The sequence below is a fragment of the Notothenia coriiceps genome, unplaced genomic scaffold (assembly GCF_000735185.1).
Source record: "Notothenia coriiceps isolate Sejong01 unplaced genomic scaffold, NC01 NC01_scaffold00033899, whole genome shotgun sequence".
Lineage (NCBI taxonomy): Eukaryota > Metazoa > Chordata > Actinopteri > Perciformes > Nototheniidae > Notothenia > Notothenia coriiceps.
In genome coordinates, this window is record NW_011366600.1 from 85274 (window position 1) to 96499 (window position 11226).

Below are 11226 nucleotides of genomic sequence, written 5' to 3' on the forward strand. Positions count from 1 at the left end.
GTAAGGAAGCTGTTGAAGCCGATTGAACAGGTCCAACCGTACCTACGGACCAAAATCGTTTTTATCTAACTATAGTAAAGCCTTTGTTGCAATGCGGGAAAGATCCTGGTTGCCAAACTTCGATCCTGACCTCCCCAAAATGGTCCAATAGAAGACCGGCCAAGATTATCGCTTCCTAAGAATACATCATGATGTGATCTCCATCCAAACCAATATTTATGCTAATAATAATGCAAGCTTAAGCAGATAAATCAAAGGGTTAGGGATAGAGATTTGTGTAGTTTGAACAGATTTGGGTTAGGGTTTGAGTTAGCACAAATATGTCATGTTTCTGAGTTTAAATATCTTAATTTGCAGGTGCTTACAAAGAGATATGGATATCCAATTGATGGCGATTAAATAATCTGCATATCATGTATTTAACTTTTAAAAAATAAAATCCATTGACAGCACTAGTCTAAACAGTAAGATACTGAGCTGTGTTGTTGCGAAACCTCCTACGTCATTACACAATTCATACAACTCTTATGTCACAGCTGAAGATCCCGTAGCAACTCTGCTAGCAACCAGCAAAGCAATGGTATCCCACCAAAATAGGCTATGTGTGTGTGTTTGTGTTAAGGACTTTTTGAGGGTCATGTGTGTGTAGGATCTGTGGTAGTATGCTACGAAAAGGCAGACTGAGAATTAAAGCAAATCAGAGACCTGAACTCAGTCAACCTTTTCATACAAACCCTACTTGGATCTGGAAAACGTTTAAAATATATGATTTTCTCCCCAGGCTTTGCAAAAAGTCTTCCTAGTCTCACTCATGCATCAGCTGTACCAGAGAAGACAAATCCTAGCCAGTTCCTGAAACACTGGCTTCTGAGTACCAAAGCAGCAGGAGTGGATGGGACAACGAGAACTGACAAAACCACGACAAGGACCATCACTGCGGGCGTCAGGGAAGGGAGGGTGAGGAGCAGCCCGGGGACAGCAGGGCCAGATAAACGGGGCCAGATGCTGAAGATGATCTCAGCCTTGGAGGAGCTGCACCGGGCGTTTAACAGCACACGGAGCTCCAGGATCACCATCATGCCAAGAGGTAATGATACCTCAAACTATTTATCTTAGAGCACTCTTTTCTAACCCCACATATGGAAAAACAAAGCTCCATCCCTACATCTACAGTATATGTAAATGATATTATCCAGTCTTAATTAGCAGTTATAATAATTATATTTCCCCATCTCAAAGTGGCTGTCAAGTTCATCTTTATGCAGATGACACATTCGTCTATATTACTGGCTGTGCAGCAATCCATTAAAAATCAGGAACTGTCCTCCAATGCTTTCTGTATTTCTTCATGGCCTCAGGGATACATATTGTACTCATCCTCATCTCTTTCTGTATAAAGCCATCGTTGGAGTTATGCCACCTTATATCACGTCATTAATGAACTGGACCTCTGGACCTTGTTGTACTGGCTCCAGTGATTGGCTAACACTTAAAGCCCTCTTGAGTTAGCGCTGAGCTCAGGAAATCTGCTTTTAGCTTCTGTGCACTTTACACATGGAATGTCCTACAGTATAATACCCAATACAGAAGTATCCATTGGTCAGAATAATCCTTTACATTTGGATCCCTGCATGCAGCTAGTTTAATATCATTTCATTATTTCATTGATTGGATTGTTTGTTTTTATACATGCATACTTGTCTTTTGGACTATCTAGTGTCTCTTCACATACACCAGTGATTTAGCCACTATTCTCACTTCATCTGGGTCATTTTCACTAAAGCAATTTCTGTTTGTCCTTTCAGCAAATGGCAAAAATTCAGGAAGGAAAAATAGAGTGGTAAGTACCTGTGAAATATTTGCTCTCAATTACATTTAAAAAGGAATAAGGAAGTTTATGATTCTTGGTTTTAATAATCATTGCTCTCCTTTCTCTCTGTTGTTGAAGCACCCTGCTGCTGAGGGAGGGGTGAAGCCCACCACAGTGGCCCCATCAGCAGTCAGCAGCACTGCATCCAGAGCCAGTGCAGATGTCCTCATCCCCAGTCTGACTGGTCGAAATTTCAAGAAGTCCCTCCCAACGCAGACCAAGAAGACCAACAAAAGAGGTGAAGGACGCTTTCCGTTCTGCTGTCTGCATTATGGGCAGACTACATATTAATTATACGGTGGCAACACAGAGAAATCAAGTCATATAAAGTGCCGACTGTCTAATGAGAAAGATGAAAAAGACTCGAGAATGCATTATCCTAAGCAAGCAGCTCTCGGAATAGTACATCTGAAACTATTATGACCCAACACAGTATTAGCCTTTAACTTTGTAGATCTTGGAGAATGATAATCTTCTTCTTCTTTGTCTCCAACAGTGTGTTTCTGGAAGTACTGCTCCCAGAACTGATGGTCTCCATCCATCCATCCATCCATCCATCCATCAACCCCTGCATTTACAATCATACGGCAGTTACAAAAACCTGAAGACCTTGCCTCACTCTCCCATGATGGTTTGATGATGAACATTTCCATGCAGAAGGCTGGTTGTAGTCTTCATCATGACATGCGAACCCACTAGCTTAAGGATGATCTGAAGGTGTCAGTGAACGCCAAATGTTCAAAGCAAGATCGATACCTCTCTCTATTGTTAAATAAAAGGATGGAGGCTCAGCTGTTTAGCTTAGCATAAAGGCTTAAGCGTTTAGTCTTTATGCTAAACTAGATGGCAGCAGGCCTAAACCTATTCTTTCAGACCCTGCAGAAGTGGCCTAGTGAAAACATTTTGTTTTATTGATAAAAAAAAGTGTAAGATGTTAAACTTCAAGCTTCATCCGCCCTTCATCCCTTCACCGGTCTCCTGCCTCTCCTCTCGCTCTTCTCGGACCTGAGCGCTAGGCTACCGTTGCCTCGCCACCGGGAAGCCCCACAGCGGCGCCATCCTTGCATCGGACCTTTTCATTCACTCATTAATTAACAAGACTGACCCGTGAAAGACGACGATGTGTGCCTGAAGCCGGGCGCATGAGAACCCTGTTAACCCTTTCGTTCCCTTATAAGACAGACACACGCTGTTGTTGTATGTGTGCACCATATTTTAAATAAAGTTTGTTTCTAGCATGGCAAAACCCCACTGTGACAATAAAGATTGATATTTAATTTTTATACCACTGCACTCTCTTTAGTTGTTCATTATACTCACACTCTGGGGTCACCTGCTGCGTCATGGTAGTGAGTAGTGACAATGACTGACAGCTACATAAAAACAGTCCATAAGCAGCAGTTTCCTTGAGTTTTAGCTTAATTCTACATGTAATAAATCACACACTGAGTCTAGGAGTGTTTATTATCTTTTTTAACTATTGCACCCAAAGAACAAAGAGATTTCCAAGCGGCAAGATTACATTTTAGAATTTTTTGTTTGAAATGGTTGTGCGTTTTTACACAACTTGCTCGACATTATTGTGTTTTTCACCCTGTAATAACACTATTTGTGTTGTGACTTAACTTGACGATGCCTCGATATGAACAGGACATTCCTCCTCTGGATGTAACTAAGCTCATTGAGCGTGGTGTGTTTGCTGTGTGCAAACTGCGGTCATTACATTCAGAGGGTTTCCACAGAGGTCAATGTTACTGTCGCCCCGGTGATCAGTGTGTGTGTGTCTGCACATGCTCCACCGTCGAAGTGTGTGTATGTGTTTAATATACACTACAATTATTTAGAACTTTAAATGGCCATATTTGTTGATTGTCACTTTATGTATTATCATTTGAACTGCATTCCATTTAGTTGTGTATGACCTGATATAATTTCTTTAGATGCAAAACATGAAGAATTCAATCCACACAGTGATTAAATCAGTTTATTAAAGTTTGTCCTCAGACAGAATATAAGGCCAGAACACAGCCGGCTGATAATATGGTTGGTTTGATATATGTGTATTAAAGTGTTGGTAACACTAGGGAAAATCTTGAAGGTTCCATCAGCCGCACTGGCTCCTAGAATCCAATACATTCACAATGTGATGCTAATGAAATTCCAGATATATGATCACATAAATTGTTGACATGATAGAAATTAAAAGACACGTTGTTAACCAAACCCAGATTGTTAGATAACATAAAATGAACTTAACATTTACTAAGTGGTTTCTAATGCAGTAATACTGAAGTAATGTTTGTTAATTCTGCTATTTATTTAGTCGTCATCTTGGAAAAAAAAAACTGTTTGTCATCATTTGTAAAATAATAAGCATTAAGAAGAGCATGACTGTGCTACCCAACCTGTGGGAGCCCACATAGAAACACACACCCACACGTGCACACACACACACACACACACACACACACACACACACACACACACACACACACACACACACACACACACACGTTAAAAAGACTGACTATTTTTTGTATAGGTCATCCTATTCTATTTCCTGGAGGTCTTCATTTAGTCTACTTGTACTACAGATAGGCATGATACATCTCTCCTCTCTGTTTCATCTCATTTGATTTTCTTAGCAACATCCAGATAGGCAAAGTGGATCTCCCTCTCAGCGGGGCAGGTGCTGGTGAACTCCTCCCTCTGGTAGGCGCAGTTTAAGTACCTCCACACCCCCGTCATCTCCGCTGGAATCTCAAAGCTTCTGTATTTCTTGGCTACGACCTGCAAAGAGTAGTGAGTTGACACGTGTTGGTCATCGACGCATCGCAATATTAGAGTAGAGTGGTGCAGATGTGCTAAAGCCAATTTCCAGGTTCTAGGACTCCTGCACAATAGAGCAGGAGAATATGACCATAGAGGTGGATGAACCTTAAGGATGTGTAGTTTAGGCAGCAGGTTGCAGTCGGCCAGGGTGAGTTCAGGGCCGTCTAGAAAGCTCCTGGAGGACTCGGGCACATCTCCTGAGGCGTCAGCGTCGATCTCCTCAGGCAGAGGAGTCCTCAGGAAGTCATCAAGACGCCGGAGGGACTTCAGCAAGGCTTTCTCTAACACTGCAGGTAGAGATACAAACAGAGAGAACAGCACACAAATCTATCAGAGGATATTATTGCTATGATATGATATCTGGCTTGTGTTTTAGTCCACCTAATAGTCCAAGGAATTCTCAGTTAGCTCTGTTCTTGGTTTCTGGCCACTTTTGAGAAACATACACAGATTCTGTCTCTCCTTCTTACCATCGTTGGTGTCTTTCCTCGTGTTTTTAATGTACGCTGAGAATTTGGCGAACACATCGATCCCCGCTGTGTTGGCTTCAGAATGTTTGGTAGCAAGTCGAGGGTAGCTGATGTAAAAGACAAGATAAGAAGTCAGCTGAATACCCCTGCACACTTTTTATTGTTGTGTAGATGTGTTTGTGTGTACCGGGGTGGGGTCAGTTTCTCCTCCAGGAACTCCTCGATCTTGTTGACATCGACTTTGACCTCGCCGTTGAAGGTGACAAAGGGAGGGTTGGTTCCTGGAGCGAGGTCCTGAAGGTCCGCCGGCTTCCTACAACAGACATAAAATAGATACCAGAGAGACATAAGTGCGTGGTGTGCGCAAGAGGTCCAACAACAAGACTTAAAACGAACTGACTAACAATAAAGAATTGTGTTTTATACTGTATTACCGTTTGAGGTCAACAGTGGTGACGTTGAAGATTACCCCTTTAAGCCACAGGATCATAAAGAGTCTCTGAGAGAATGGACAGTTACCAACGCTCTCCCCATCACTTCCAGCCTACACAAAGACACACATATTAGACATTTAACAGAGTACATCATGGCTACAGGTCTTCAAAAAGGAACACATAGTAGGCCTACACAAACAAAGGTCTAGCAGGAGAAGAGCCATATATCTGCTTCAGGAAATGACAGATACCAAACGAGACCCATCCATGCAAAGATACTGTATGAATAATCAACATTGACTGTTCAGAAGCATGCAGACATCACTTACCTTTACAAACAGCTCAATGGTAGGGAAGCCCAATTTTTTAACTGCAATGTCACACCAGGACATGGCGAACAATTGAAGGATTGTATGAAAGCTCACACTCCTCTAAAATACATATTTTTACCAAGACAAGCAGGACAAATGTAGTAAAAATCCGTGTTGAGCTTTCCTGTTATCTTCCAACACAACCATGTTGTCTGTGCGTCTGTCTGGCTGCCCCTCAACTGCTTCTTTTTCAGATTTCTCTGGTACGTCAGTGTCTCCTCAACACACAATCCCCCTTTGTTTGAACACTGTCTCAAGTCAATGTGTTTTACTCCCATTGTGTGGGTAAAATGTAATTCACAAAGTGACAATACAGGACTAAAGCCATCTAGGGAGAGGAATTTAGTCATTGGTCCATCTACAGGTGTTCACCAATTAGTGCAAGAAGTCACCAAGACATTGATGTTAGGAAGCACATCATTCCTTTATTCCTTAGAGGAGTGGGAGGTGGTGGAATCTTTGCTCCATCACAAACACAAACAATGTATGCAGTGTGTTGCAGCAGAGATGGAAAGATGTTTTTCACACCCACAGAGGTGTCTTTTGTGTGTGATTGAAGCATGATTTCCAAGCTAAACTGTAGCCTGTATAGGAACCTGTATATATTATGCTCCTTGCAGGGAGATAGGGAGTAGTGAGCATGGACCTAGGAACCAGCAGGGTGTAGTAAAGCTCCTTCACCCACTCACTAATAACTCCAAATAGAGAGGGGACAGAAAGTAGGTCCGTGAAAAGTCCAATAGAGCTTGTTGAGATGTGAACAGGGAGCGGGTAAGAAGGAGTGTAAGTGGACGAGACAGCTCGGATCAGCGGATCAGCGCACCTCAGTGAGTGGAACAGACTCTACATCAGCCCTGAAATCCAAAACAAACTAACCCTTTATTAGTCACCCCATGTCCTCCTACCTCAATAAACATATTAGACATGCATTTTTTAGTTTAAGCTGAGAATGTGCTGTGCTCAGAGCCTCAGCAGCAAACAGCAGGCTAATCAGCTTACAGTGAGAATGCAGAGATTAACCCGGCATGCTACCTGCACTATTATTCAGTCACCTGAAACGCATACAACACCATATATATATATATATATATATATATATACTGTACTTAATGACACGTTGAAATAATAGTAAGTATTGTGTTTTGTAATCATTTGAACAATCTTGTGAAGACTTCTGGTTGGCCGATTGGATAAATATGAGTGTTTTTGAGTCCGGCGAACCTTTCCACTCCATCTCCCCGAGTGTGCGCTGCCAGCAGAGTGTCTGACAAAGAGAGCCGTTGTTTGACTGTGAGCTCCCACAGAGAACAAGCTTGTTGTGTGTATGTGTGTGTGTGTGTGTGTGTGTGTGTGTGTGTGTGTGTGTGTGTGTGTGTGTGTGTGTGTGTGTGTGTGTGTGTGTGTGTGTTGTGAGAGAGAGGGGGTGTGTGTACCTTCCATTAAACCCTCTCTGCTGGTCGTCTGAAGGCTGCCCGCTTTTTGTTTTTCTTCTCAGTTAGGAATGTCGGACCTCTCGTGTGCATGTGTGTGAGGAAAAGTAAGTATCAGTGATGGTTACACATTTACAAGGATAATTCGTCTTCTAAATGATATGTGTGTGTGTCCCTATATAATCTTTGTCAATGACCTTTACCATTGTAGCACGTCAATGTAGGCTACCATGCCTGATGTCTTTAATGAGATAAGAAGGCAGATCAAGTTGGGATTCTCTCTCATACGCATGAACAGCACACACCACACACACACACACAATATAATGTTAAAAGCCAAGACGGCATCCAAGGAAACATATCATAGTGAGTTCATTTTCATGCTGCCAAGAACCGTACAAAACCATTCTTATGGTGTCGTCTGGATTTAATTCTGTGTACAGTATGTGTTGGAACATTACTTAACATAGAGGGAGACCTCGTAGTCCTGGGTCCTGGGTGTTTTGTTGTTCTTGTGCCAGCGGGAAAGGAGACTCTCGGCCTCCTATGGGAGATCAGTTTCACTTTTTTTCTCCCTCGTGTCCTCCCGATCATCTCCCTCGCACCGCTGGGGGATGTACGACTGTCCATCCTCAACAGCACCACTCGCTTTTTCTTCACCTGCTCATTCCCCTTTTTGGGCCACGATTCGTTTTTGAGTCACGGGACTTCAGCTCCTTCATCCAGTCATCCTTCCCTTGGAGCTTTTCAGATCTGCTGATGTCTCCTTCCTTGACCATTCCTTTTTTTTTCCACTCTCAGATTCCCACACTCCTTTCCTCACAGGCCTCAGTTCTTTCTCCACCGCTTCGTTTTCTCGGGACTCTTTTTTCCTCTGGTTGATAAGAATGATCTGGCGTCATTCTTGCCGAGTTCGTTTCCATTTATGGCGACATAAATCAGAACTCTGATCTATTCGCTGATTCTGAATCATTTCTGACTTTCTCCCTCTGCGCGGCCCATCAAGTNCGTATCCAGGTCTGAACAAATCCCTAGTGGGCCATGGATAATGGCACCATTCGAGAGGTCTGGGTTAGGGAGGGAGCCTGGCCGAGCCATCATAAAAGTTAAAGAAATGATAGGACACTTACTTCGAACGAACTGGAGCCTTAGTGTCCACGGTTGTTGTAAGGATCTACAAAATGTCAACGTTTTGATTAAACAGTGTTTGTGATGTCCAAAGACAGTAGAAAAAAATTATTGTGAAATAGAACCTTCCTGAAATGGATTCCAATTTGCAATTTGTAGGATTATTTCCGGATGAGTCCAGGTTTGAGAGGTCCGGAAATGATCGGAAACCCGCATGCAATCCTAAAAGACCAATAGATTTACTAGTTCCAAACTTCCAGGCAAAGGAAAGAAAATCCAGATTTAGATATTTTAATCCCACAGATATTAAGTCTATCCAGGCGTAGAGGTTCGTGGTACAATCCTTTCACCCTTACCTTGTGGCTTTGGTACTCTGCAGTACTCTGCAGTCTTTAGCACAGTTAGACATCAATTAATACAATCTACCGCTCTCTTTCTCACCCCTCTCTCTCTTCCTCCCTTTCTCTTTCTCTCTCACTCCCTCCCTCTCACAGTTTCTCTCTCTCCGGATTAAGTGGTGGCTGATCCCCACATGACCTGGAGCTTAAACCCTTTTGCCACTCAGGTACTAGCGCAAGTAGTTACATTCCTCAAACACACACAAATATCACTAATATGCAAAAAACACATACAGTTTCAGCCTTGTGTAGCATTTAAAGTGTTTAATTATATTTCTACACTCATTTTGAATGTCATCGTGTAAGCTTTTAAATTGTTACATTGGTGACACAATATGGCACCGTGCTGCTTCTCACATACCATCCAGAATGAATCACAAAACATAACATACTATTACTTTTTTTTGGTATTATCCTTATAACATTTGTGGAAGGGAAACATTTGTATGTTTTTTTTCCCTTGGTTTTCACTTGCAGTTTTGCACATGCTTGTCTTCAATATAACTTCAGTGACTGCTAGATAAAACAAACTAAGCAAAAAGGTACTTTTGTTGTAGTTTCTTGTTGTTTTATATTTGTAATGTTATTGTTTTTGAGGATGAAGTTTTTTAAATGTTAGTTTAATCCCTAGAACATTATTGGTGACAGGGGATTTCTCTTTTAAATTGACGTTACTACACCGCTAGAGGGCAGACATGTACTACACTATACTTGTGCCTAGCTTGCTGGAAAGAAGAAGAAGAATAACGTCATCTCCTTTATCCTTTGCTAGATGCTAACAAATCGATTCGGGGAGACTATTTTCAGTTAAAAGTAGAGAATATTTGGCTGTTTTAGTCTAAGACAATACCACCTTCCCAACGACCACCTTCACCTAGACTTAAGTGAGAGAAAATATTCTAGGAATATCGTGTGTTTCGCTTTTTCGGCGGCATTATTGTAGTTTCCTGGTTAGCATAAGCAGCTAGCCAGCTTAGTGTAAGCTAATAACGTTACACGGAAGAAAGGCAGCTCTGGTGAGCTTCAACATCTCACTATTTAAATGAAATAACGACTACGGCTTTAGTAGTACGCATGACATTAAATGCATCCTTGTGCCTCAACTTCAGCTGATACGTGGCCTGTGGCTGTGGGCGTTAGCCGAGCCTTGTCTTTATTATTTATATTTAAAGATTTTTGTGCTGTGTGTGCAGAGGACAGTAATCAGGATGCAGCGGCCAGCCACTGAAGAGGCGACGGTAGATGTCAAGTTTACGGATCTACCCAACGCCCTGATCGCCTGCAAAGTACCGGAGGATCTGTTCAAAGAAGACACACTGAAGGTAAGCCCAACCTGCTTTATGCAGAGGTAGATAAAGTACTCAAAGCTGTAGTTAAGTAAAGGTAAATATGAAATTGTCTTAAATATACAAAGGCTTCATTGTCATAATGCACTGTAGCTACAGTGTAGTTATGCAAGGAACATCTTAAGTCCAAGGCTCCTCCAACAATGCAACATAAAGTACTCCATTACATTACATGTCATTTGTTAGACGCTTTTATCCAAAGCGACTTACATACTCAATACTGTGGACAATCCCCACAGGAGCATGCTGACTGCAGTGGGACTCGAACTTGCTATCTCCTGTTTCGGGTGTTGCATGACTTTTCACAACAGTTGTGCAGTTTAGGTAACACTAAAAAAATTCAACACAGATGTACACGTAGAAATATGTGTTTTAGTTAAGTAGAGAATCTCAAAGTAAGGGCTCGTCCGGGATTTGAACCCGGGACCTCCCGCACCGGGGAGGTCCTTTACACTTACAAGTAATCATCCTGAATTTACTTGAGTAAAAGTACAAATGTATCAGCATCAAAATGTACTATTTCAATAACATATTGCAACAGGCCAAGAGAAGTGCAGGAATGAGTCAAATGTACTTAAAGTATCAAAAGTACCCATTATGCAGAACGGCTCTCTCAAAGTATTTTATCCAGTTTTTATGAGATGATCACTAATTTGTATCTATTTCTAACGTTGGAATAGCTGCAGTAAATTCTTCAAGACATGTCCTCTATACTATCTCATGTACTGCACCTTCTCCTTCCCTACCTGTAGTAACATCTATGACTAATCTACCTTTGTATCTTTAATCTTTAACTGCAGTGCATTTCCAAAGAAAGGCTGCTATAATGTTCAGGGTGTTACTGTAGAGGGAGCCTGTCAGCACTAACACAACCAACTGCTGATACACACACACACACACACACACACACACACACACACACACACACACACACACACACACACACT

General features: G+C 42.0%; 2 protein-coding genes across 6 annotated transcripts in view; one reads left to right on the forward strand and one right to left on the reverse strand.

Annotated features, from left to right (window-relative positions):
* Nucleotides 1-3839: 3839 nt before the first annotated feature.
* LOC104961873 (chloride intracellular channel protein 5) overlaps nucleotides 3840-11226 on the reverse strand; it is an 8543-nt gene continuing 1156 nt past the window's right edge. Inside the window, exons 1-6 of one of the 3 annotated variants that reach the window (XM_010790227.1) lie at nucleotides 7870-8282; nucleotides 5607-5718; nucleotides 5360-5485; nucleotides 5173-5279; nucleotides 4808-4989; nucleotides 3840-4660 (exon numbers count right to left, since the gene is read on the reverse strand). In XM_010790227.1, the coding sequence (XP_010788529.1) occupies nucleotides 4499-4660; nucleotides 4808-4989; nucleotides 5173-5279; nucleotides 5360-5485; nucleotides 5607-5662 (633 nt within the window). In that variant the 5' untranslated portion in view covers nucleotides 5663-5718; nucleotides 7870-8282 and the 3' untranslated portion in view covers nucleotides 3840-4498. Of the gene's footprint in view, nucleotides 4661-4807; nucleotides 4990-5172; nucleotides 5280-5359; nucleotides 5486-5606; nucleotides 5719-5935; nucleotides 6178-7869; nucleotides 8283-11226 lie in introns of those variants that run through there. The other 2 variants (XM_010790226.1, XM_010790224.1) reach the window with 2 other exon arrangements.
* LOC104961872 (calcipressin-1) overlaps nucleotides 8892-11226 on the forward strand; it is a 7067-nt gene continuing 4732 nt past the window's right edge. Inside the window, exons 1-2 of one of the 3 annotated variants that reach the window (XM_010790220.1) lie at nucleotides 8892-9100; nucleotides 10127-10255. In XM_010790220.1, the coding sequence (XP_010788522.1) occupies nucleotides 9068-9100; nucleotides 10127-10255 (162 nt within the window). In that variant the 5' untranslated portion in view covers nucleotides 8892-9067. Of the gene's footprint in view, nucleotides 9101-9646; nucleotides 9950-10126; nucleotides 10256-11226 lie in introns of those variants that run through there. The other 2 variants (XM_010790222.1, XM_010790221.1) reach the window with 2 other exon arrangements.